This window comes from Perissodus microlepis, chromosome 23 (assembly GCF_051167445.1).
Source record: "Perissodus microlepis isolate ML-2025 ecotype Zambia chromosome 23, ASM5116744v1, whole genome shotgun sequence".
Classification (NCBI taxonomy): Eukaryota; Metazoa; Chordata; class Actinopteri; order Cichliformes; family Cichlidae; genus Perissodus; species Perissodus microlepis.
Genome location: NC_140482.1, coordinates 26,165,855 through 26,193,491, shown reverse-complemented (window position 1 = coordinate 26,193,491; position 27,637 = coordinate 26,165,855). Strand labels below are relative to the sequence as shown.

The 27,637-nt window shown below is 39.2% G+C and overlaps 1 protein-coding gene across 7 annotated transcripts; it reads right to left on the bottom strand.

Moving 5' to 3' along the window:
- Positions 1 to 1,346: 1,346 nt before the first annotated feature.
- On the bottom strand, positions 1,347 to 27,637 carry lrrfip1b (leucine rich repeat (in FLII) interacting protein 1b). 7 transcript variants are annotated; one of them, XM_084921435.1, is made up of 19 exons: positions 26,665 to 27,616; positions 21,282 to 21,365; positions 20,303 to 20,320; positions 20,037 to 20,084; positions 17,305 to 17,349; positions 16,760 to 16,810; positions 15,786 to 15,863; positions 15,620 to 15,655; positions 15,307 to 15,432; positions 14,924 to 15,094; positions 13,561 to 13,653; positions 10,606 to 10,698; positions 10,358 to 10,450; positions 8,531 to 8,669; positions 5,080 to 5,129; positions 4,860 to 4,977; positions 4,549 to 4,628; positions 3,761 to 3,865; positions 1,347 to 3,626 (listed from the first exon to the last, which is right to left on the bottom strand). In XM_084921435.1, exons 1-19 carry the CDS (start codon positions 26,752 to 26,754, stop codon positions 3,516 to 3,518), a joined length of 1,629 nt encoding a protein of 542 aa, XP_084777561.1. In that variant the 5' UTR covers positions 26,755 to 27,616; the 3' UTR covers positions 1,347 to 3,515. The 7 variants fall into 7 exon arrangements, with proteins under 7 accessions (XP_084777561.1, XP_084777556.1, XP_084777555.1 ...); XM_084921430.1 differs by lacking the exons at positions 1,347 to 3,626; positions 3,761 to 3,865; positions 4,549 to 4,628; positions 4,860 to 4,977; positions 5,080 to 5,129 and adding an exon at positions 5,663 to 7,541 and having other exon boundaries at positions 26,665 to 26,814; positions 27,411 to 27,633; XM_084921429.1 differs by lacking the exons at positions 1,347 to 3,626; positions 3,761 to 3,865; positions 4,549 to 4,628; positions 4,860 to 4,977; positions 5,080 to 5,129 and adding an exon at positions 5,663 to 7,541 and having other exon boundaries at positions 26,665 to 27,633.

Below are 27,637 nucleotides of genomic sequence, written 5' to 3'. Positions count from 1 at the left end.
TAATGAAACTTATCAGCTATGCTTGAATATTTATTTATAGCCATGTTTTACATAAGTAGAAGCTTTATCTTTAATTTTTGTGCCGTTATAATCCTACATCCTATAACACGGCAGGTCATATATATCACTGGATAAATACGTTTATGCAGAGCAGACAACTTCATAATGTTCATAATATTTCACTCAGTCCAGTAAAACATATATTTTCTTCTGATTTCATAATGTCACATGAAATAACAAATATAAAGTAATTTATATTGCTGTTCCTGGTTAAGATTATGTTTTCTGTTAGCATGTCAAAATTCTACTAATTGATGGGTGAATAACTCTATAATCTATTTAGAGAATCAGAATCTCATTCTGATTTCTCTGTGTTGATAACATATAGTTCTTTAAAACCTTTCCATTTAAAAGTGCATCTCATACTTTTGTGCTGCTATACCTTCATGGCTAGAGTCTGCTGCTAACTTCCTGGAAGCATTGCCAGGCTATGTCATCCCCCATCTCTATAAAAAGAAAAAGAAATGTCCATTGGCATGAATGGGGTGGCTGTAGCTCAGGTGTCAGAGCAGGTCAGCCACTAACCAGAAGGTCGGTGGTTCTATCCCAGGCTGCTCCAGTCTGCATGCCAAGTATCCTTGGGCAAGATACTAACCATCGGAGTGTGAATGTGTATGAACGTTAGATATTTAGCACTTAAGAGCTTAGAAGAAGTGTTGGTGTGAATGAATTAGTTGTATAAAGCGCTTTGAGTGCTCAAACAGAGTAGAAAGGCGCTATATAAGAACAAGTCCATTTACATGGTGCGACTCTCCATTCAATGGCTCTGGTAAATATTTGTCATGTCTGCAAGTAACCAGTTGTCAGCTGCAAAGTGATGTGCAATGACCAAATCACTTCTTGTGGACACAGCTTTAGAAATAAGAATGTAAACATGTTTGCTCATGTGCTTCTGATGCGCAAGTCTATAACATGCAACTGTTCCAATTAGACTGTTTGTCATTTTAACTGAATTTTATCGAAGCCTACCCAAAACAGAGTCCACTGAGACAGTTCAGGTGGCCGACCCGGAGGCCGACGACAGAGACGGAACAGGTCCTGAGGCCAGCCGTGGGGAAGGCAGTGGCGTCGACAAAACCGGTCCGGAGGCCGTCTGCGCCGGCAAAGAAGTCCAGTCAGCGGCCTGGGAGCGACCTGTCCATTAGTGTTATGAGTCACCTTACAGTGAGATGACAAACAGCAGAAGGTCACGTCTCTCAAGCCAATCCAGTTTAGTACTACAGGCACAAGTGGATGGTGGATTTTAACTGAGAAGGCTTGTTCATTCACAGAAACCACCAACACAATGAGATATTGCATGAGTTTAATTGAATACTCCATCACACTGATCAATAAAATCAATAAAACCCCACTGACTGATATATTGACACCCCGCATCCTAATCAATAGGACAGCCGATACAATAAAATAGATGAAAGTTTCCCCAAACATGAGATAAAATATTGCACACTGAATGATCAGGATCAGCTTGTATTGATGATTTCTGCTCAGCAGGCAGCGACCCGTACATTCACAAAAACATCAGAGATTATTGATTATGAGATTAACACTTGAAGAGTTTGATCCAAACATCCTTCAACACCCAGAGAGACAAACATAGGTGCTGCCGTAGAAAATCCCTCTCACTGGATCAAAACAGCAATTCAAACTCTTCATCCATTCATTCATTCATTCATTCATTCATTCATTCCATTTACAAGCTGGTGATTTAACATCCCAAGTGCCAAGAAAAGTCCCAAAATCCAACACAGAGACACAACATGACCTCCTCCACTGTGGCCACACCTCCTTCTGTTGCCTGGTTCTATCAATAAAACATACTGGGTGGGGCTGGGCACTGCTATCTGGGTTAGGTTCCTGTCCAACAGCATCTGGCCCCACCAAACTGAAAAAAAAAAATCTGACTTAAAATATTACAAACACCAAACAAGGAGTCTGGTGCTATCTGAAAACAGGAAGAAAGAAAAGAAATCCATTACCAACAAAATATTAAAAGAAAATTAATTATATATATATATATATATATTATATATATATATATATATATATATATATATATAAAAAATTTCTATCAATCTGCTCAAAACTGGTCAAGTCTCTGAGGGAAACTGCGCCCCCAAGTGTTGGAGAAGAGGTAGTGCCACACTGCACACAGATGGATGCTGATGAGGCAGATGTAGAGTTTGTTTTAACACACCTGGAGGGCCAGGTGGGCGATGTTTACCCACACTGGGACACCACGACTGCAGCTCTGATGGTTTTTAATGTGCATTAGGAGCGTCAGAGGGTAAAAACACAGATAAATGGTCACATTCTGTTTGCTTAGTTTCGTTTTTAAGTCTGCACATTCTGTAATGTGACCTTTAGATATTGGATAATAGCTAAATAAATACAAAATCAGGGGAGAGGTTGGATATGATGATAAAACACTGAATTTGGGGCGATTTCATAGGCACTTTCCTGCTTCAGCTCTTGTTTAAAAATGCTCATGAAAACTTTACCCTATAATATATGGACTACTGAAACGTATTTTGTTCAAGGCAACCTATATATTGTGAGAAGACGTGCTGCAGTCATGCCGCATAAATATATTTGGTTTGGTTTTGTTCCAACAGATCTCACTAACATGAACTAGAACATTTTTCAAAAGCCACAACTATTCATGTATATCCATTTGAGGCTGCTTAAGGTTGAGGCTTTCCTAAAAAGAAAAGGAAAAACAATAAAATACTGAGTACAGGTAGCATCGCTCAGCCTTTAGGGATTGATAAAAGCACAGTGAGGCTGGTGACTAAATAAATCACTTCCAGTCACTGACTAAACTGGCCACAAGCATTAAAAAGTGATCACTCCTTTTTCATCACCTATCATGTGTAAACTATTTGATGAAAGACTGTAAAGCTTCTACAAGATGGCCTGGATATGGACTTCCATGTCCACAGATAATGCTCGATATGGGATTGTTTAAGCAAGATAACCATGGATGTACTATGAAGCTTCTACAAATGGCTCTAGTAAAGACATACTGAGTGGAACCAGAATTTCTTAGCTTCTGCTGGGGTGTAAAGAGAGTTGAGCCAACATGCTGATTTTCGCTCTAACCTCTGGAACTAAAATATGTGGATGTTGAACTAGAATACATTGCTTTAATGCAGTGGAGGTTTTTGTGTCTCCTGGCTCGATCTGCTCTGTTTTTTTGTCCTCTGAGGCTTGATGGATGGACAATGCTACAGTCTGAAGTCTGATGTGGTAAATCCTGCCATGACTATGGATGGCATTTGTTCACAGAGCTACATTAAAGATCACATTTCATTTTCTCAGATTCGGGTTTTGGTTTGTTTTCACTGCCTCAGCAAACTCCACATATCTGGTGCTTATTTAGAGTAAAATCAAGCACTCGCAAAGACATTCTGTTCAGGTCTGATTGTCTCTGGAGATGAAGATGGGAAGAGCAATCACTGCTGGGCTAGCAGGGCATTACGGTTGGCCTTCATCTTCTCCAGGCGCTTGGAGAGGTGGCTGTTACTGGCCTCCAGCTCATCAATCCGATCCAGAGCTGAGCGGAGCTGCGAGAAACATAGAAACAACAAATGTTCCTTAGTGCTCACATAGAAAACAGTGAAGACAGAATACATGCCCAAGAAACCAGAAAACACAAAGAAAGGAAAGTCAACTCCCAGACAGAAGGTGGTGCTCTCACCTCTCTCTGCAGCTTTCGTTTCTCTACCTTTAGCTCATCTTCGATCTTCTCTGCGTTCTCCGACGCCCCTTTATAGCGACTCACCTGACCCTCCAGACGGATTACCTGAGGACATCAACAGCAACATGAACCGTCTTATTTAAGGCAGATAAAGTTTCAAACTTCTTGATGAAGTCAGATGAAAGTGGACTTTTAGGGAGGGAGTGAGTACAACTAAACAGATTGAAAGTTTTGTTGTGTTTCCTGGCCAAGCTACAATAAAGACCTACAGGAGCTTTTATGACATCCCACACATCTTGACTGATCCCCTCATTGCAGCTATAACAGCTCCTGCTCTTCTGGGAAGGCTTATGGTCAGACAATGATGTTTTGACATTTGCAGTCTCCATTTTACTTCATATCAAAGGTATGTGATGGGGCAGATATTAGGGCTGTGTGCAGGGCGGTTAATTTCTTCCACAGCAAACTCATTCATTCTAGCTTTTATGCACCTCACTTTGTGCACAGTGGCACAGAGTGCTAGAAGAAAAAAGGACCTTCCCCAAAACGGTTCGCGCAAAGCTGGAAGTAGAGAATTTTCCAAAATGTGACAGTAAGCCGAAGCATGAACATTTTCCTTCAGTGGAACTGAGAGGCCTAGATAAACAGGGATTTACAGTTGGTGTGGTCAAACACTTCTGTCCATGCAGTGCACCTATGATAAAGGTGCTCCAAAGATTTATCTTGTTTGAATATTTCTGAGATTGAACCCATTTGGGAAGGAAACACTTAAGCATGTCAGTACTTACATTTTGTTCAAGCGTGGTGACTTCCTGTTCAGATTTCACTAATTTGAATTTAAGGTCACTGATTTGTCTGTTGGCATCTCCTACAGAAAAGAAAATCAAACGAACAAAGAGACTTAATGATCATTTTAATTATTATGTAATTTTACTGACAACGAATCCACAGAAATTTCACAAATCCAATGTACATTTTGTGAATACTACAACAACGACAAAACTAAACAGAAAACATGAAACTGAAGAATGGCAAGGGGTAGATGAGGAAGATTAAACAGGATGAAAGATTAAAAAGGATGAAAATGATGAAGACTCACTCTGCAGTTCTAGCAGATGAGAGTCCATCCCGTTCTCCAGACCATCGTTCTCTGTATTCTGAACTCCTTCTGTGACGATCTTCTGTCTCTGATCCAGCTGAGACTGCAGTAGCCTCACCTGTTCACACATTCAGAAGCACATTTCATATACTTGGCTAACATCGGATTAAACAAATCTGCAGTGGAGGTGCTTTCCAACTTTATAATACAGGCAACTCACCTGATCCTGTAAACTCTCTCTTTCTTCAAAAAGTTTTTTCAGCCGAAACTCTGAAACAGCAGAAAAAAATAAGTCCAGGAAACAGTCATATTATTCTAGCCTGAATCTTCTTATGGTTTAACCTTGAATTAAACATCAAACACTGATTCGGCACATCTGCCTTTCATTATAGCTTTATTGATTGTGAGCAGAGTGCCCCTTTAATTGTTTTGGAAAAGATCTGTGCCAATCCTTCCCGAGAACATTATGAGTGATGCATTATGTGAGAATAATAATAAATCCTGTAAATGGAAGTTGAAAGCTCCATTAAGTAAAGTCCTTTGACTAGTTGTGGTTTTTCAAACACACTTTGCATGTGTTGTGTCTGAGCAGCTGAAACATGATAGAAAATATAAAAGGACCCAATGTAGATCCTTGAAAAGCTAATCTAAAACTCTGACTCTGAAGTTATCAGTTCTTTAAGTTCTTTAAGTGTACTGGGCACCAATTTGAAGCATTTCTGCTTCCTCAAGCCAAAAATTACTTAATAAAACTTTACATTTATTCATGATGGAAAATTTCAAATGTAAAATACAGACAAATATTATTTTCAAACAAGTGTGTTTTATTAATCTGAAAAAAGAAAAAAATTACCATCAACCCATTTAAACAGAAATAAACTATTGATTTCATGTAATTGTTTTGATGCCAAATTCATGGCAGTTAAAGTTTACAGCTGCTTACCCTTGTACAGTGTTGCAATTAACTGTCAAGAAAACAATTTCCAAGCAGTCAGCTTTTAAAAACATGTCAGTAAAGAACATATTTATAGGTGAATGATTTAAATATTCACTTTATTTATTTGATCAGTTCAAATACTTAAGTACTGATAACAGTACTGATGCTTCATTGATATTTCAAAGTCTAATAATTTAGAATCTAAAGCTCCAACACTGTGACTACTAAATCATCATTTCCTTCATTCTTGTGATTTTAGGAAATGCTGCACTCAGATTTTTTATTTTTCCTGCAGTCTGAACATGACTCTCTCTGTCTTCTGCGGCATTTCATGCTTCCAACTTCAGCAAGAGTCTCCATTTCCGTCTGCTGGCCATCCTCGTTGATCTCCTCACAACTGTCAGTGTCTCCGACCAACTCCTTTGAATTTTTGGCAGCTACTACATGACAGCTTTGACTCTTGAATCTCTTTGAACTTGTTGACGAACCCAGATTTGACCCAGACACCTTTGCTGTGGCCTCTTCAGGTTTAGTGAAGTAGGAGTCGATAAAAACAAAAGGCTCTGAGCAGCTTGTTACAGTTGTTTCATCTATATCAGCAGGATTTCCTCCAAACAATTCTACCACTTCCATTTCATGGGTTCTAGACATGATCCTTTGTGCCTTTTGGTCAGCATTCATAGGACGATCCAGATTATCTGCATACAGTTTACTTGTGGAGGCTACTTCCAACATCCTTGAAGCTGAATGGTCTCTCAGTAGGCCTAAAGGTCGGGTCAGACATTTTTCCACATGTTTATTAAGTGTAGGATCCATCATGTGGCCAGTTTGCTCTTTGTTGTGCTGACTAGGCTTGTTCTTTAATATATTTTCCACATCTGAAGTCCACTTTTGAAGAGATCCCAGGATTTCTGAGAAGATTTGCGAGATTTCAACTACAAAAACTTGATTTCCAGCAAATCCTTGGTGGATATTTTGAGTCATCTTTTCCAAACCAGCACGGATGTCCAGTGGGGCAAATGATGTTGATGTTTGAATGTAACGTTCTGCACATTTGGAGGAACTATGTCTAGCTGGTTCATGAATCCTCTGGTCTTTAAGTTCTTCGGGTGATTGAGCTGTTTCATGAAATGTGTCTTTGTCCACCTGAACCTTTTCCACACTACCAGAAACATCACAATTGTGACTTGATACACTAAGCAGTACCACTTTGCTATCCTGAATGACATGTTCAGTAGGATGATGAAAAAGTTTTGATTTGAGAACAGGTGAAACAACCTCAGGGCATTTTTCCGAATTTTCCTGAGTTTTGCTGATCTGTTCACTAAAGGAGTGTGTCTCTTCTGTTGGATCCTGGTTTGCTGGTGCTGTTGAAACCACCCCAAATTCATTTTTAGGTTTGGTTGCCATTTTTGGTTCATATATCTTACAAGCAGCCCCTGGCCTTTCTTTATTCATACGTAGTTTGGCTCCTTTCTTTCTATGTAGAAGACGTCCATGTTGCCTGCTCTGGATTTTCTTGATTCTCTTGGGTCTTGGTTGCTTGGTTCTTGCAGCCTCGTTTCCTCCTAGATGTTTGTCAGCTGTGTTTCGTCTTTCTATAGGCTGTTTGATCAACTTGCTTTTGCTGATGGTGGAAATGTCATTCAATGACTTTGACCGTTTAAGAACCTTCCAGAGGTAGTTTTTCTTGTTGTTCTCAGGTGGTCTGTTGCCTTCTTTTGTCTCCCACTCTTTAGTTTTTCCTGAAAGACCAGGAAGAAACATTGGAGGACCAAACACAGCTGACTCTTAGAGAAGTAAAACATAAATTAACTGTCTAGAAGAGAATTAACTGGCTTGTGGTGATGAAGGAAGAAGGCGATCAGAGGGATTAAACGTCAATTCTTGAATTAATCTTCTGTAGCACGAACTCGAAGAGCTGATTTTAAAAATCCAGATACGATGCTGAAGCGATTGAAATCATTTGAGATTTTTATCAAAATTAAAGAAAGATTACACAAGCATGTGTTTGTTAGAGACTCATTTAGACATGCACATCATGCAATATTTAAAAAAAAAAAAAAAAAGGGAAACAAAAATAAACAAAAAAAGAAAATGGTTCAGTAAAGTAAAAGGAGATGAAACATTACAAAAATAAAATTACCAATGCCAAGTGAAAATAAACTACTCCTGTTTTATGCTAACATATCTCAAAATTTCACATGTCATATTCCTGCTTCAAACTTGTGTAACTAATAATAATGACTTAAAATATAACAAATTTTAAAAGTTACAATTTGTTTGACTTTAAAAGTCAGAATTGTAATTTACAAACTAATATCCTGAATAAAAATATGTACTCTTGATTTTAAAAATGAACACACTGAATTACACCTTTTAAAACATTGTAGCAATTCCGACAATTATAATTTCAAAATGTTAACATTAAAAATAAATGTTGTAGTATTAAAACTATAATATGACGTTGATAAGTTAATGCTTTATTTGCATTCACATTAACTACTGTAAAGTTAGCACCTATTCTTCTACATGTACACTTACATAATCATAAAATATAAACTGGACATACGCCAAAAAAAATAAAATAATAAAAATAATAACAATAAAATAATTAATATTTATAATAAATGTATAAATAATTAAAGGAACAAAAAAGTAAAAAATAAATAAATAAACAACCCCCCCACCCAAACACTTATATATTCTTATGAAAGGTTTATTTGGGTCCTACCAAGCATGTTCTCTCTGCCACCTTGAGGAGACTCCTGAGCCAGTCGAGAGGCAGATTCTGCACTTATATCGTCCGAGTTCCCACCGAGTTCCACATCCCCATTGGTGGTAATGTCAGGAGAGATGGTTACCCCATTTTTCTGTCCAGCAGAAATTCATAAAATCAGTAATCAGTCAGCAACATAATCAATACCAGTCGCCCTCTGTGTGTGAACGTTGGTTCTTGTATTTAGTCAGAAAGCCTACAGTTCTTTTTAAAAATCTTAAACAGCTTCACAGATGTTCACATTAACTGTCCTGTGACAGTTAACAGATGTCACGATGTATTTGCGTAAAATTTAGAAATTATTTTTAGAAACTTGCCATAAAATTTAAAAACACAGCAAACTAAAATAAATATTCTAATAACAATTTTAAAATAAATAATTTTAAATGCTTTAAAAGGAATACCGTAATTTCACTAAAGGGCGATCGTGGCTCAAGAGTTGGGAGTTCGCTTTGTTATCGGAAGGTTGCCGGTTTGAGCCCTGGCTTGGACAGTCTCGGTTGTTGTGTCCTTGGGCAAGACACTTCACCCGTTGCCTACTGGTGGTGGTCAGAGGGCCCGGTGGCGCCAGTGTCCGGCAGCCTCGCCTCTGTCAGTGTGCCCCAGGGTGGCTGTGGCTACAATGTAGCTTGCCATCACCAGTGTGTGAATGGGTGGATGACTGGATATGTAAAGTGCTTTGGGGTCCTTAGGGACTAGTAAGGCGCTATATAAATACAGGCCATTTACCATTTAAAGAAAGTAATGAAAGTTTTAGAGAATAAATTCTAAATAAATTAGTTAAATTTTTCAAAAAGTTACTTTAAAGATGCTGATAAATGTAGAAAAGAGTTTAGATACTGACACAGTTTCAAAAGGAATGAGCGCCGACTTTCCCTACAAAAGAAAAGCAAACAAACAAAGAAAACCCTAAAAGAAACTTTTTTGCAAGTATAAATTTAAGTGGTTAAAGTGCAGAGAGAATAATCTGTAATTTAGCAAAACATGTTTCAAAATAAACTTTCACATTTAGAGGCACAAATTGAAATGTTAAGAAAGTTATAAACTTTATATAAAATTAAATAATTTGACCTTAATATCAATGAAGTTGAAATGTTAGTTATAGAAGTATGATAGAATAGGTTTAATTTTAACAATATAATTTATGCTAAAATGGACTATGGCATAAAAGCTTTTCACTTTCATGTAAATATATGTATTCATTTGCATTTATTTAGATACATTTTTTTTGAAACATTAAACAATTTTATCAATTAAAAAATTGTTTTAAAGGAGTAAAGAAGCAATTTTGAAAAAAAAAAAAAAAAAAAAAAAAAAAAACACTGGAAATTAAAAGGTTCATTAGTTCATTGGAACTCTGTTCTGTGGTAAATAAATGGGACATACAGAGAAATAACAGTAATAAAAATATAAAAACACGAGGGATCTAAAAAGTTAATTTGTATAATAAAGCTATAACTTGACAAAAAAAAAGGGAAAATTTATAAAGGTTTATCTGATTAACAAGTCTTTTTTAACAGATTTACATACCTAAAAAAATTAATTTTAAATTGACACAAGGTTCATTGCAATAAGAACAAAATTTAACAATTAATCTTTTGTAAGTGCAATGCATGAGATTTTAGGTGAAATGAAACTCAAAGGTTTTTCAGATTGTTTTTTTAAAGAAGGTTTTTATATGTTAGTTTATGGAACTAATGCTCAGTTTTAAAATGATAAACTGATGAAATCAGATGTATTCTCAACTCTGAGCTCTTCCTGCTGCTCTTCAGAGTTTGATACCTTTAGTAAATCTCGCAGTCGAACCACCTCGTCTCTGAGCCGGTCACGCTCAATGCAAACAATGTCTGAGATTTCTCTGTGCCGTTCCAACGCCTGAGCGACAACGAGCGGGGAGGAGAGGAAAGAAGTAAACAAGTAAGGAAGAAAGAAAAGAGTTAGTGAAGGAAAGAAAAGTAAAACCCTAAGAAAGAAGAAGTGAAGCTTCAGACTTAAGTTTGAAAATCGTAAAGCACTGAATGAAACCATACCCCGATTTTTTTGTCTTTCCACTGCAGCGCCTCCTGCAGGTCAGAAACTTCCTGACAGTAACTGCTGCTCTTCAAACGCAGGTCAGTCACTTCCTGTTCACCATAGACCCAGACGAGGGCAGCAGAAAGCAGTAAAAATGAGTAAAGAGCAGAAGGAGGAGGAAGGAAAGAAAAAGAGGAGGAATAGGACGGCCACACGTCCCAGTCAACCGTCACACACACACACACACACACACACACACACACTAGGGGTGCAACAATACTCGTATCAATATTGAACCGTTCGATACAGTGCTTTCGGTTCGGTACGCATATGTATCAAACAATACAAAATTTTTGATTTATTTTATCAACTTTTTTTCTGACGATGCTGTCTTTGTTGAGCGCTCAGTGGATCTGCGTTCGACTACTCTGCCTAGGCTGCACTGTCGAGCACATATCCACTGAGCGCAGCGCAAGCTAGCAAGACAGAAGCTAAGCTTGTTGCAACATGGCAACTGCCTCAACGCCACCCGAAATTGAACCTCCCCCACCCTCATTCAGATCTGGCGTTTGGAACTATCTTGGTTTTCATGTGAAGCATGACCCTGATGGTAAGCGCGTCATGTACAAAAGTAAAACAGTATGTCGGATGTGCCACGCAATACTCAATTGGTGGGAACTAGTGCGTTAGCGCAGTTAGCTTGTTGACGCCGTCCAGCCCCACGCACAGGGCGATCTGCGGTAACTTGTTAACGGAGATTTGCCGTGTTATGGCGTTAATGTCATTTTAACGAGATTAACGCTGACGGCACTAGTGGGAACACAACGAATATGACTGCACATTTACGCCGACATCATCCTAGTGCAAAGACAAGTAGAAGCAGACAAAAACAACAAGCACGCATGCTACAAACTTTACCAGAGTCATTTAGACAGCCGTTAGCACATGATTCTCCTTATGGGGACCTGATATTTATAATTTTAGTAAATGACAAATTAAAAAGGCATGAACATTTTTTTGTATCGAAAAAATATCGAACTGTGACAAAGTATCGAACTGAACCGTGAATTTTGTGTAATGTAAAATATTAAATTATTAGGCAAATGACTATTTTGTCCACATCATCCCCTTCATGCATGTTGTCTTACTCCAAGCTGTATAGGCTCGAAGGCCTACTACCAATTAAGCATATTAGGTGATGTGCATCTCTGTAATGAGAAGGGGTGTGGTCTAATGACATCAACACCCTATATCAGGTGTGCATAATTATTAGGCAACGTCCTTTCCTTTGGCAAAACGGGTCAAAAGGACTTGACAGGCTCAGAAAAGTCAAAAATAGTGAGATATCTTGCAGAGGGATGCAGCAGTCTCAAAATTGCAAAGCTTCTGAAGCGTGATCATCGAACAATCAAGCGTTTCATTCAAAATAGTCAACAGGGTCGCAAGAAGCGTGTGGAAAAACCAAGGCGCAAAATAACTGCCCATGAACTGAGAAAAGTCAAGCGTGCAGCTGCCAAGATGCCACTTGCCACCAGTTTGGCCATATTTCAGAGCTGCAACATCACTGGAGTGCCCAAGAGCACAAGGTGTGCAATACTCAGAGACATGGCCAAGGTAAGAAAGGCTGAAAGACGACCACCACTGAACAAGACACACAAGCTGAAACGTCAAGACTGGGCCAAGAAATATCTCAAGACTGATTTTTCTAAGGTTTTATGGACTGATGAAATGAGAGTGAGTCTTGATGGGCCAGATGGATGGGCCCGTGGCTGGATTGGTAAAGGGCAGAGAGCTCCAGTCCGACTCAGACGCCAGCAAGGTGGAGGTGGAGTACTGGTTTGGGCTGGTATCATCAAAGATGAGCTTGTGGGGCCTTTTCGGGTTGAGGATGGAGTCAAGCTCAACTCCCAGTCCTACTGCCAGTTTCTGGAAGACACCTTCTTCAAGCAGTGGTACAGGAAGAAGTCTGCATCCTTCAAGAAAAACATGATTTTCATGCAGGACAATGCTCCATCACACGCATCCAAGTACTCCACAGCGTGGCTGGCAAGAAAGGGTATAAAAGAAGAAAAACTAATGACATGGCCTCCTTGTTCACCTGATCTGAACCCCATTGAGAACCTGTGGTCCATCATCAAATGTGAGATTTACAAGGAGGGAAAACAGTACACCTCTCTGAACAGTGTCTGGGAGGCTGTGGTTGCTGCTGCACGCAATGTTGATGGTGAACAGATCAAAACACTGACAGAATCCATGGATGGCAGGCTTTTGAGTGTCCTTGCAAAGAAAGGTGGCTATATTGGTCGCTGATTTGTTTTTGAATGTCAGAAATGTATATTTGTGAATGTGGAGATGTTATATTGGTTTCACTGGTAAAAATAAATAATTGAAATGGGTATATATTTGTTTTTTGTTAAGTTGCCTAATAATTATGCACAGTAATAGTCACCTGCACACACAGATATCCCCCTAAAATAGCTAAAACTAAAAACAAACTAAAAACTACTTCCAAAAACATTCAGCTTTGATATTAATGAGTTTTTTGGGTTCATTGAGAACATGGTTGTTGTTCAATAATAAAATTATTCCTCAAAAATACAACTTGCCTAATAATTCTGCACTCCCTGTATATATATATATATATATATATATATATATATATATATATATATATATATATATATATATATATATATATATATATATATATATATATAGCCTATTTATACTGTAAGCTTTCTTTTTTATGCAGTGTATGAATTCACTGGTGTACAAAGTTATCAGATAGTGTCCTTATATACTGTTACAAAGATGTCAAATGAATTACAAACAGCGATTTGTTCGTTTGGTGTCATATCTAACACTGTTTTTTGCTTCAGTTTGAGCTTTTTGGACTTTGTGTGCTCAACTGTTTCTGCTACATGTCTTCGCTGTAATTAAAAGTAACATAGTGTGTGTGCGTGTTAACCAACCGTGAGCAGCTCCTCAGTCTGTCTCAGAGTTTCTTTCATGTCTTTGAAGTGAAACTGCAGTAAGCCGTGAGCATGACGCTCACGCTCCCACTCCTGAAAACACACACAAACACACACTGATAAACAACAACAGCAGACGAAAAAAAAAAAAAATCCTCAAATCTGCAGTTAAGATAATTACAGACATGGTAAAAAAAAAAAAAGAAGACCCTCTTTAAATTGCTTGAGCTTTATGTACCAAACGTAATACACATCTAATATTATGCCGTGTCTATATTTCACATTATTTAACTGTTTGGGAAGAACAAACTCCAGCCTCACTGCTTCCAAAGGAACTATGAGGGTCGGTAACACCAAGGTGCATTTTGAGCAGATCTGAAGTTTCAGGTGTGTTAACATGAAGGTAAGGAAGACATAATCAATGATATTAGAGAAGCAACTGCTGCTTCCTGTCAATCTGGGAAAGGTTATGAGGTCATTTCAAACAATCTGAGGTCCATCATTCTACGGTGAGAAAGATTATTCACAAGTGGAAAACATTCAAGGCAGGAGAGGATGTCCCAGCAAACTCACCCTGAGATCACACCGTGCAAGTCTCAGAGAAAAGACAATGTTTTTTTATTGAATCTTTTTTACTGATCACATGTTGTGAAATGTGCAGAACAGTCCTGGGTTACAGAACGCTGTGAAACAAGGAAGTAAGATACTCTGAGAACGCTGTAATCTCAGAGGTGTTGGTGCTTCAGAAAGCTGAATGTATCACAGCCTGTAAGCAGAATTTCAGCCTTTACATTTAAGGTTAAAGCTCTCAAAGAAAAAGAAAAAAAAAAAAAAAAAAAAAAAACGTCTTCAAGAAACTTAAAGAAGCCCAGACGTTTTTCTTTCCAAGATCCATAACTACGATGACCTGGATGACTGAGAACCTTCACAGATGAAATTTTAGGTATATTTAATTTTTTTTTTTGTAATAATTTGTTTTTTGTATTTATTGCATGTTTATGTTTTTCACTGCTGTAATCAAAATCATATAAGCTGCTGCACTGAACAAATTTCCCTTCTTGTGACAAGAAAGTGAACTGAAAGTTTTCGAGTTAAATCTGAGGCCGTTAGTGTCACATCTGAAACTGGGTAACAGCATGATGATCCAAAGCACGGCAGCAAATCTCCGTTAGAAACGTTAGGTGCCGCAAACGTCCAGACCTCAGCCCGACTGAGACACTTGTGGTTCTATATTTGGGTTCAGTTTTTGTCAAATAAATGAGACACAGTGATGATATATAATGATGATACATGGACTTTCTTTTTCTTTGACTCTATTCATATCAAACATGGTTGCAAATATAAATATATACAAATATGTGACCTTGTGTGCATCGTCGCAGCGGCGCCGCGTCTCCCACAGCAGCTCCTCCATTTCGTTGAGCTCCTCCCTCAGCGTCTCCACCTGATACATCAGAGTCGACTTCTCGTTGTGCAGTTGAGCGTTAGAAACCATCGCTTTACGGTACTTCTCCTCAGTCTCCGCCAGAGAGTCCTACAGTCACAAAATAGGTTTTTATTTTTTTCATATTTATCACATTAAAGCCCTTGAAACAAACTTTGTACATTTATTTATTTATTATTTATTAATTCATTATTCAACATGAGCACTAAAACTGGTGAGTGCTTGAGACACATTTATTTAAATCTTGAATTCAACTTGTTTCAAACACTAAAGAAACTGTTTCATGGTTTTTTAAACGTGACCTTCATCTCTCTGATGGACGCTTCGGTTTCTACGGAGAATGACGTGTCACAGCTTCCTCTGCGAGATGAGGCTCCGCCCAGCGAGGCCAGAGTGGCTGCTGAGAGCGTCGAGGCCGTCCTAGAGCCCTGACACAAAGATGATTACCAAATTTATATCAGATCATTTAAAATAAATCAATAACAAAAAATGTATTTACTTGGTAAAATTACAGTATTTTAGTTTTTAAAAAATAAAAATGAAACAAATTTTATACAAGTTTAAAAAACATATGATGTTTTTAAAAAGATAAAATAAAATCAAGAGTGGGCTCACTTTATCTGGGAACTCTCTGTCTGTCCTCTCTTCCACCTGAACACAGAAACACTGATTATTGATATGACTGATTGAGTTTTACTGTAAACTTCAATGAGTGAGGCTGCGAGCAGCCAGAAGGGGGGGCCACAGAGTCAGACTGAGACATCCAGAGATGAGAGCTCACCACTGGGCTTGCCCGAGCTGAACTGGCCCTGGAAGAGGCCCGAGAACCCGAACCCAGAAACCCGCTGTAGTCCGAAGGCTGGACATAGGAGGAGGAGGGTACAGAGGATGTAGGAAAAGAGGAAGGGTGAAAAGGAATGAATGCAGGTGAAAAGGAAATAAGAGAAAGGAGAAAAAAAAGGACGGAGGGAGAAAAATTAGGATTGAAGGAAGGAAGGAAGGAAGAAAGGAGATGAGAGAAAAAGAGGATCAAAAATTAAATGTGAAGGTGACACAGGAAGGAGGTAGAGAGGGAAGGAAAGAAGAAAGAAAAGAGTTGGTGTCATCAGTTGTTTATCACTTTATCAAGATGTAAAAATAAATCTTTAGAAAACTGATCAAACTCATTAATGATCAATGGAACTTAAATGTTTTGATTAATCAGGATGAAATCAGCATGTGGGTCAATAATGAGTTTGATCATAAGACAGGTTTGCTCTAACTTCACTGCTACTCAGTTTGATCTTCTACTGAGCTACACACAACCACAGGAAGTGATGTCAGAGAGTCAGACCCTATAGCCGTGGCAGCGAGGAGCATCAGAGAAAAACGCTGAAGGCTGCAGACAGGTAGAGACGACCAGACTCTTTATTTTCACAAGAAGTGACCTCACAATGAGCAAGCTCATGATGTGACTCAACCTCCTGCTGTTATTGATTATTAATCGGCCTCCTGTCTCTTTCCTGTATACAGCTGCCGCAGCAGCGTCCCCGTCTATACATAACCTGCAGTAATCAGCATGAAGCTCTGCAGCTCTGAACGAGCTGCTCATATCTACTCTTCACGTTCAACCTCTGTCATTTACCACCAAAATGCTTCATACAGCAGCTTAACGAGCCGCAGTCCATTAGCAGAACCTGAGCAGTGTCCATAAAAACTAGGTTTTTATGGAGTAAACTCTTCTTCTGTGGTTAAAATGCTGAGATGTGAACTCACCCTGAGGCTGCCTCGACTCCCCACTGACATTCTCTCCTCATCATCAGAGATCTGCAATTAAACAAGCAGAGCATCAACAGACAGCACAGTTCTTCACGTCATTGATTCTGTCATTGCACAGGCTTTACCTTACAACATAAAGCGTCGTGAGGTGACTGCTGCTGTGGTTTGGTGCTATATAAATAAAAACTTTAAAAAAAAAAAGTTTACTAGACCTGAGTTAGACCTGAGTGTAAACTACCCAGACCTGAGTGTAAACTATCCAGAGCTTATTGGATGATCTAATGTTCTTTAGAAGTTGATCCAGCCTTAGGATGTTGCTTTGTGTTTAGATTTTAGGGGACCAAACACTCAAACCTCCTGGTGAGTTAGTGGAAACTAACCATGCCTACAATGATGTCATAGTGTCCCAAATACACCTTTCCACACAAGTCGTAACTGGAGGTGTGATAGTCAGCGTGGACAGGTAACACACATGATTTTTAATTTGTTAAAGAAATAAAGAAACAGAAAAAACAGGAAAATGACAGGAAAGAGATACAGACCGACGCATGCCTCCGAGAGTGGCGAGAATACCGCTCACTATCCTCCTGAAAGGCCACGAAGTAGAAAGCAGGTTAAAAGATTGAAACCAAAGAAGAAGGCGGCAGGTGTCCTCTGAATACGTTAAACAGCAGGTTATTGCATCATTGGCACGGTCTAATAAAGCACAAACACATGAAGGCTGCTGCATGCAGACAAGAAGCATGGGGGGAGAAATGACAGACCATAGCCTGTCAAAATACTACAAAAATTTTGTAGTTCTTATTTTAAAAAAAGAAAAAGAAAATAAAAGTAATAAAAGAGGTCTGCTTAGGGGATAAGTCGAACACAGTGTAAAAGTATACATACAATAATAAAAAATGAAGATACACAAAAAGCAGTTAAAAGTAATGCTCTATTAATTTAAAAATAAATGCAAATTGACACAAATATAAAAATTAATATTAATTAGAATTAAACAGAAATCAGACGCAGGTGTGAAACAGCAGCAGCTGCAGAGACGTGCGAGCAGGAATGGTTACTGGGAGGATGATAACTGATAATCTATCAGACAGGATTAAACAGGCCGTTAATCTGAGCCTGTCTGAGCACGTGCAGAACAGACAACAACAACAACAACAACAACAACAGACAGTGGCGTCCTGCTGACACATGAAAACTCCTGCTGTTACGCACTTAAAAAAAAAAAAAAAAAAAAGAGCTGGGTAAATGGGGTCAGGCTTTAGGATTGAACAGAGACAAAAAAAAATCAGCTGGTTTCACTCAAACATCTGGATTCAGGCTCAGTTTTATTTGACTTTTAACTAGGGATGGGTACCGGTATCAGGTGCCATGATGGCACCGGTTCTGTCAAAAACGGTAGTAACCAGACCGAAAAGCAGCGCACATTTCGGTGCTTTATTTCGGTGCTTTTTTCTTTTCCTGAGCTGTAATACACTTTAGATTCTAGCCAATCATTTTACGTTTCCGAGGATAGTAGGCGGGTCCAGGTACGTACGTTCTTTTAGAGCAGAGCTACAGATTAAAAATGCCCAAGGCGAAGCGGTCAAAAGTCTGGCTGTACTTCACAGCAAAATATGCAAACTCAGCAGCCTGCAACAAGTGCTTTAAGGTGATACTGTCAAAGGAGGTAACGCCTCAAATCCGATAAAACACCTGGCAACGCATAGCGTTTTTTTTTTTAAGCCGAGAAATGCGCTGTATTTGATAGCTTGCTGTGAGACCTCACACCGTGCACATCTACTGCGGGTGTGGTGCCTGTTATCGGACGCGGAGTTTGCAACATCCCCCAAAAACCCGAAGAGGAGAGTCCTGGCCCCTAGCCCTGCCAGTGTAGCAGAATTGATGATGGATGATGATGGCAGCAGTAGCCGTTCTTCTCTGCGTGAGTAGCTTAATGTTGTCCGTGTGTAATTTACGTTGAGTAGGCTAACCACGTTATTACATTAATGCATGTAAGGTGAACTAGCAAATATCATCATAGCTACATGTGGCTGTCTTCTTGTTTGATGGCAGATGCTCCCTTCACCCTGGCCAAAAAGGCTAAAATGACCAAAGAAAAAGTGGAAAACAGTTAAACATGAGAGGTTTTTGGACAAAGTTTGTGTTTTTTCCATTGTTTAAGCACTGCTTCCAGCCAAGAATGATACCATATATGCCCCATAGTTGCAGAAAAGGCTAATATTGTTATCTTTTTACAAAAAAAACAGCTGAACATGAGAGGTTTTTGGACCAATTTTGTGTTCTCCATTCTTTAAGCACCGGTTTGAGCACCGGCACCGTTTCAAAAGTACCGGTTTGGCACCGGTATCGGATAAAACCTAAACGATACCCATCCCTACTTTTAACATAACGTTAAACTGTGCTCATGTACATGTAGCTTACATTAAGGTAATACTGTTTTATTCTTTTTTATATTTTTATATTCATTACATTTTAATAAGCTGCTGTGTTACGTGATATAAAAGACACCTCAGTGTTGCTTTTACTTACATCATGTTCCATTAAATCGCATTAAAGTTTAAACTTTTATTCAACTTTAATTTATGTTGAATCACACTGTGTTAACAAAATTAAATTCAATATTTGATGAATTATTGTCATGATCTCTGTCCTGTAATATGAACTCAACATTTAATATAAAATTATGGCATTTGCAATACAATTTTATTTTTCTTTCTTTTATATTTATATCAAACAAATTACATTATTAGTATTTTATTTCAAACTGTGACACTCTTAAATGTAACTCATGTTAATGTGTACAGCCCAGAGTCACATGGGAGGCTTCAAAGGGCTGGTTTATTTTATGTTACACAGAAAACAGGTTCTGTTACATTGTTTAAAATATTGATTATAAAACTCTAAAATCTGATACTTTTTCCTTTCTTTTTTTTCTATTTTTTTAATGACTTCTAATACAACGCCTATTTAAATTCATTTCTGTTTTATTTGTGGATACACATTTAATATGTTGTTTCATTTCTAATGATGCATTGCATTGATTGCATTTTGCATATACAGCTCATGTAATATGCTACACTGTTATCTAAATGTAATTATTATGTACTTACACGACGGGTATTTTTTATTAGACCGTGTTTTATTATTACTCAAGTCTTGTTTTAGAGTCATATGATTGACTATGAGCTGTTGCACAGGTAATATGATGAAACGGCCCTTTATCTCCACTGGAGCTTTCATGTGTCAGCCTGACACTCGCACAGAGTCCTACCATCCACTGCTCAATGTGACCCCACTTATTATCCACACCGTAATACTTCTGTAGAGGAGGACGAAGAGGAGGAAGAGGAGAAGATCAAATGGGGGAAAGGACAAAGTTTCAACTATTCAAAGACAAAATATGAAATCTGTTTGCTTTGTCCTTCTGGGGACACCAGCTGGGTGGAGTTAGTGCAAAGCCCCACCCAGCTGGTTCCCCCAAAAAGATAAAACTAAAAGAAAGAATGAGTTAAGGCTGAATGGAGGACTTATTCATACCTTATGACTGTGAAACAGCTAAAGGAAGAACGAGAGGAGAGAAAAAACAGGTCAGAGAAGCCAGAGGTCAAAGGTCAAAGGGGCATCCAGGGTCAGATAATGAAGACAGAGGACACAAACAGACTGCAGCTCAGTGGGAGATAACGGCTGAGACTTTAAACCCAGAGTCTGCTTCTCCAACAATTTCAAAGTAACTACACATTTATAGAAATGTAACTATTTAACTTCTTGTCTGACTTTCACAGCAAAAGCAGTTTTTTTTACTTTGTCAGAGGCTGAAGACGCTCAGCTCTTTCCTGAATCTCATTCATCAGTCACTCACTGATCAATGACCCGTCATTCAAAGCCCTTTCTTATTTTTTATATCTTTGGTATAAGAAGCAAAATCAGAAGAGCTGATGAAAACAAACTAATCATTACAAACAATCAGTAAACAGACACACTGTAATAATTTATTGTTAATAAAGTTGTTCTGAGACTCACCACAGCAGGACAAGGCCGGGTTACCTCCACACTTCAGACCGAGCGGTGACTAAAGGCTCAGTCAGACTGGCCTTTGACCTCACATAAACACAATTTGATGACTTCCTGTCTTTGTTTAGTCTTACTCTTTAGTAAACTGAGTTTTTTACGGCATGCAGCCCTGCTGCACAGCCTGAAATTTTATAAGATAAGACTTGAGAACAGGAACAGTGTTTACTGAGGTCAAAGGTCATTAGAATGAATGAATCAACAAAAAGAAGATGACCTGCTTTTTACATTTTCAATTTTTTTTTTTTTTTTTTTTTTAAACTGTTCTTATTTACGTGGTTTTAAAACATACCTGAAGAAGTCAGTTTTTCCTCCTTGCATCAAACTGTTTTCACAAGCTTGTAAAACAAACTGTTTCCATGTGAACTTGTGAGCTCGTCTCTTTCTGATCAGTAATTGATCACCACAATTATAATCATTGTTTCTTAAAAAATAAAAGCCTGCTAACCTCTTTCTGTCGCTCCAGCTCCTTCATGCGGATTTCTCGGGCCTCGGCTCTCGCAGCCCGCTTAGCTGCCAGCCGCGCCTCCGCCTGAACACACATGGAGATCAATACATCAGCCAAAATTTTGTGATCAATAACCAATTACCGGGTCACAGGTTTCAAATGCTCGATCAAATTCCTCTCAGCTTTAATCAATACACTCAGTGATGTCATCAGTCACTGTTAGAGACCATAAACCTGAACCACTTCCTGCTTTTATTAAATTAAATTCTAAATGTAAAACTAAAGCTGATAAAAAGTAATGACATTAAAGCTTAAAATTTAAAAAAAAAATAAAAAATAAAAAATAAAAATTAAATTCACACCAAAACAAATTTAAAAAAAATGTCCTGAAAATTACATTTTAATAAACAGTTTGTTGCTTGTTTTGAAACATTTTCTGTTCCCTTTTTTTTTTTTTTTTTTTTTTTTTTTTTTTTTTAAACACTTCTTATTTACAATCTTTCATTTTTATTTTAAGCATTAAATAATTATGTAAATACAAATAAAAAAAAAAAAAAGTTTGTAACCTAAAAATATTTTATCTGAAAAAAATAAAATTATTAAAAACAACATTTTACTTGCAATAATAACCTAAAATACTGTGAAAATGTAAAACAGTAAATATATTTATGTGAAACTGATGTAAATGTTTGAGGTCTGATTCTTCAGGTGAGTCTCAGGTGAGTCCAGCAGGGGGCATCTGTGTGGGGGCATCAGGTTCATTCAAAAAGATTTATCAGCACAACAACAGCAAATTATAAAGTACAGGTGATCACAGTCAGACACCAGCTGATCAATTACTCCACAGGAGACATCGTCTTAATTACTGAATCAATCTATAGGTGTCACGTGATTGGCTGCCACAAATCACCTGATAACACACGCCTCAGCTCAGGTATGTCTAAAAAGAAAAGGTGTCCAGACTTGTGACAACATCAGAAATGACTTAAATTACCAGAGAAGAAAAGCTGCTGTTTCCAGGACACCACTTAAAAGGACAGTACACCCAAGTGTGCAAACACCTGTCAACATTTAAGCTGTGTGTGTTCTGTCACTGCAGAAGGAATGTGGTCCATCCACCTCTCTTCATACCTGAGACACTCCCTCCATCTAACTGTCAGCACACACCTGAGAGATACCTGAGAACACTCAACTCTAGGCCTGCCACAAACGATTATTTTGATAGTCGACTAGTCACCGATTATTTTTGCGATTAGTCGACTAATCAGATCATGCATCCATTGGACGTAAAACATACAGCTTATTCCACCAGCATGCATCTGCTCTTATATAACTATCATTAGCTTACAGCTTGAAGTGTTTAAGGTATGTGCTAACTAAAAATAAAGACAAGATGATAGTTTATTAAACTTTTAATGAAATTTGCAGATTGTCTCGGTGGAGTTTAATAAACCCAGCCGTCTGCTCTTTGCTATCTAAAATACAACAGGACACTGGAGTATGTTCTCGAGCTTCTCACACTTCTGATAATCAGTTGTCTGCTTGACGTTTATTCAGCTGTGTAACAACTATAACTTTAATCTCAGCCAAACCGATTTACTCAGGAAGAAATAAAATACCGAAAAAAGCCAAACAATAACATTTTTAAGTTATCTAAGTGACTTACATCATGTTTAACCTGAGCAGCAAAAGACGGCGGTGGGTTTGAAAACGATTTGCTGGGAGTCCGGTGTTCTCACCGGCTCTAGTGAGCCTTGAACCCCGGCTAGCTATCGAGCTGGTGGGTAACAGACGTCTCCAAAAACATTGAGTGCTTTCGAAAATATGTGGTGTCTTGATAAACTGAGCAGATATTTCAAGTTTACACAGCTACATTCTTGCCTGAAAATATGTTAAACGTTTATTTTGTGATCCAGAAAGAATAATGAGAGTAATATTAAAACTAACTAGCTGCCGCCATTGTTGGAAACTGAGCAGAGCCGCGCTATGAATTCTGGGATAGGTTGGGCCACGAAGCGACCCATCCTTCAAATCTGGGGAAATGAAGGACACATTTGTCGGCTGCATTTGTCGGAGTCTTCGAATTTGGACAGTCTTCGTCGTGTCGCTGTAACGTAATCGGCCTAAAAATGCGGGCACAGGAGGATGCGATTCCTGAATTTGGACACAGCTACGATACTGGACACTGCTTCTTCTTCGGGGTTTAGCGGCAGCTGGCATCCTTGTACATGCAGTGCTGCCATCTTCTGTTTCAGTCCGTTATTACACTCTTAAATCCTGCTACTTACTTATTCCTGTGTCTTTTGGGATCTTACAAAGCTTCAAACGATGCGTCGACTACTAAATTAGTCGTCGATGATTTTGATAGTCGACATAATCGTGACTAGTCGACTAATCGTGGCAGCCCTACACCCGACCCAGCCTTCAAATCTGGGGAAATTAAGGATGCATTTGTCGGATGCATTTGGAGAAGTCTTCGAGTTTGGACAGCCTTTGACGTGTCACTGTAACGTAATCAGCCTACAAACGCGGCCCCTGAATTTGGACACAGCTACGATACTGGAGACTGCTTCTTCTTCTGTGTTTAACGGCAGCTGGCATCCTTGTAGATGCATTGCTGCCATCTTCTGTTTCAGTCCGTTACTACATTCTTAAATCCTACTATTTATTCCTGCGTCTTTCAGGATCTTACAAAGCTTCAAGCGACGCGTCAACTATAATCATGACTAGTCAACAAATCGTGGCAGCTCTACTCAACTCTGACATCACATCTGATTTAAATTTCAATTTGAAAACTTTATTTATATCCCACAGTCACCGGGCAAAACTGAAAAGAAATTTGAAAAACCAAATCTAAAGAGAAATCACCAAATTTAACATTTACATTTTTACAGATTAAAAAAAAAAAAAAATCATTTAAATACTTCAAACTAATTTTAATAGGTTTTTTTTTTTTTTTTACTTATAAACTCCTGAATATTATACTTTAAAAACATTTTACTTTATCAAACATGAATTTGATGGTATATTTAAACATGTACAAGATTCCTTTTCTTTACACTGCAGTGATGATGAGTCTGCTGGTGATGAAGATGAGTGGGCTCGTCATGTTGTGACTGCTGAAATGCAGATTAATGTTTGTGCTTCAGCAGGGGATTAAGAGAGGTTGCACATGTACAGAGTGTGTGTTTGTTCTCCCAGTAGGTCAGTGGGAGGGAAAACGTTGGTATTTGTGTCACGCCAGACTCCAGTGAAAAAAAAAAGCCTGATTTAACAGTGTCCACACTGCTGATTAGAAACACACACACCCACACAGCTTAAAGGCTGTGTGGGTGTGTGTGTGTGTGTGTGTGTGTGTGTGTGTGTGTGTGTGTGTGTGTGTGTGTGTGTGTGTGTGTGTGTGTGTGTGTGTGTGTACGTGCTTCAGGCTCACTGAATGTAGCCAAACCAGTCTCAGGGTGAGGCTCCACAGCTAGCGCCACCACCCGCTGAGAGAAGAACCACAACCGAGCAACAGCAACATCACCGAGCAACAGCAACAACAACAAAAACAAGCTCCACAGTGAGGTGTGACACATGCTGGGAGTTTTCATTGAATCTGATGAGTGTTGGGTAGGATGAAAGGATGTTTACTCCACATCCACGAAAGCTTCTGACCAGAACCGGGCAATGAGAGCAAATCAGCATCTCGCCTGCATCATGACTTACGAGTTCTTGCCCTCATAGTTAAACTGGTTTGTACTGCAGATATGCAGAGATGCTGTTTTCCTGTAATGTGATGGGACCCAAGTGCTGCAACAGACTAGTGAGATCACCAATCATGATGGTGATCAGTGGCACACAGATTTTAGTGGTCTTCATTTCCATTTATCTTCTCTTTTTGAAAACCAAAAATGTGTTACATTTGTAACTACACACCCTGCACTGCGTTTTAAAGTTGGCAGTACATACACAGGGAATATTAACAGAATTACTAACATAACGAAACAAACTAACGCACATGGATGAGACTATGTAGCTTTTCATTTCCAGCTGAAGCTGCCACACTTCAAATTTATCATAAAAAAACTAGTGCTGTCAGTGTTAATCTCGTTAAAATGACATTAACGCCAAAACCGCATTAACGCGGCAAATCTCCGTTAGTGAGTTATCGTGGATCACCCTGTATGTGGGGCTGCACATTATCAACACGTTAGCGCGGTTAGCTCGTTAATGCGTTACCGCCGTCCAACGTCATTTTAACAAGATTAACTCTGACAGCACTAAAAAAAAAAATAAAAAATACAGTTACCAATCCAACATTTTGTCCTTCACATCTTCCAAATCCATCAAACTGGCCAGATTAGAGTCCTCGCTGGGCCAATTCTGGTCCCCAGGCCTTACATTTGATACCCCTGAACTATACCATAGGCGTTGCTCCATTATAGTCGAGTAGTACCTAACGTGTGTGGAGTTGTTACTTCCAGTGAAGTCCTTTGTTTCAAAAATGGCAGTTTTGATTTTTGTTAAGGAGGCGCTCTCGTAACTCATCAAGTGACGTTACTGTGCAGCCAATTGGTGATATGCAGTCTGTTATTTTCAGATCACCTCTGGTCACTATAAACCCAGGTCAAGTAGGTACTAAAAAAGTGTCTGATACCAGGTTCTATCACCTGAAACAGACAGTTTACTAAAAACAGATTATAGTCAGGGCTCAGAGTTAGAAAGCAGTCAATCTGCAACATCAGTCTGAGTTTCCAGCTTGAGCACCCAGGGCGACACACTTTTGTTCTCACATTTTTTCCTCCCGATCATCATCATCATCATAATCATCAGGTCTTTACCACAAACCGCTCAGATGTGACACCAAAGTGACCTGCAGCAGATCTCCTGATTTAATCTCGATTTAGACTCCATACACCATCCACTGACGTCACAGTCAGATGGAAAATATGAGGAACCAAAGATCAGCATTCAGTGAGCATCCGCTCACGGAATCCGCCCCTACAGATCTGTGACATACTGAAAGTAAAACTGTACAATACTCTGAAGCATCAAACTATAGGAACACAAATTATACTATAATTTTATCATTTCACTTTCAAATTTGAGTAAAAAATTAATGATTTGTTCCTATTATTTTTATGTAAACACATTTTAAAATGTTAATTTTTTAGACGTTACTCAGATATATTAATATTTTACTGTAATAATTTAATGCTTCTGATCTTCTGCTGTGAAATAAAGTCTTGGCTGGGGTCCAGAGGGGCCCCTAAGCAGTGTGCGGCCCTGGGCCCTAAACAGCTGGAACCAGCTGTGATTCACAGAAACGTTTGTCTGATGTAAATTTCTCCTCCTGATCGATCAAATCGACACCAGCGGGTCTATTAATAAACATCCTCACCTCCCGGGCGATCTGGTTCAGTGCATCGTCCTCTCCGGTCAGTTTCTCCCGGTTCGGGATCCTCTTCCGGCCCGGTCCCTGAGTCCCCATGGTTCCGGATGATCCTCAGAGACCCCCCGTGGTCCGGGACATGCGGCTCAAAATCTGCGGCTGAAAAAAATCCCGAATAAGCCGGATGGAGACTAAAAACTGGTTTTCCTGATGCTAGGCTCCGCTGCAGGCTCCGCTTCTCTCCGGTCGGGTTCCTGGTCCGGCCCGTATCTCATGTCTCCATAGCCCAGGAGGATTTTACCTGGAGCCAAATTATCCACAAAGGCCCCCGTTAGTCCTGAATCTACCCACTTCAAGTTTAGAATGAGATTATCCAAAATAAACCGGGTTATCTTCAAAGAAAAAAGGCGATTGTAATGTGATTCTGCAGTCAGACTCTCCGGGATCAGAGTCCCGCAGTTCGCATCACTCAGAGGTGTACCTGAGCCCGAATTATCCACAAAGGGCCCCTTTAGTCCTCGGTGCACTAACCTGACAGTTGTAACCAATAACACCCCTGATAAACCCGGGTTTGTGTCAAAACCGGGATCCTGCCCCTGCGGTTTTGCGGTCAGAGGACGTGCGGAGCGGCTTCGGCCGAGATGCCGCAGCAGAGAGCTGAAGTTAGCCGTCTGCCGGCGTCACCACCGGAAAACCTCAGCCGGAAAACCGTAAATATCCCGCATCTGATCCCGCACCCCTCCGCAGGGACTAACCGTCACTGCAGAGTCGGTGAAATAAACGTCAGCTCGTTAATCCGCCATCTTATCGGAGCTCCCGAGGAGGAGAAGGCGCTGCTAACTCCTGGACCCTGATGTACACACGAGACGGGCTGGCAGGTGAGCCGCAGGTGGGCCGTTCCCTAACAGTGAACGCATCACGACACGCCGCAGTGTGACAGGGAGGAGGCTTTTATTGTGGAGGAATCAAACATGCACCGCCG

Bases quoted from the DNA above. Each gene is read 5' to 3' on its own strand.
- lrrfip1b (XM_084921429.1), bottom strand. From the start codon at position 26,754: ATGGGGACTCAGGGACCGGGCCGGAAGAGGATCCCGAACCGGGAGAAA. The intron at 8,670-10,357 runs GTATCAAACTCT...TCTGCTGGACAG, and splicing joins GACTGCGAGATTTACTAAAG to AAAAATGGGGTAACCATCTC. The intron at 7,542-8,530 runs GTAGGACCCAAA...CTGGTCTTTCAG, and splicing joins TGGCAGAGAGAACATGCTTG to GAAAAACTAAAGAGTGGGAG.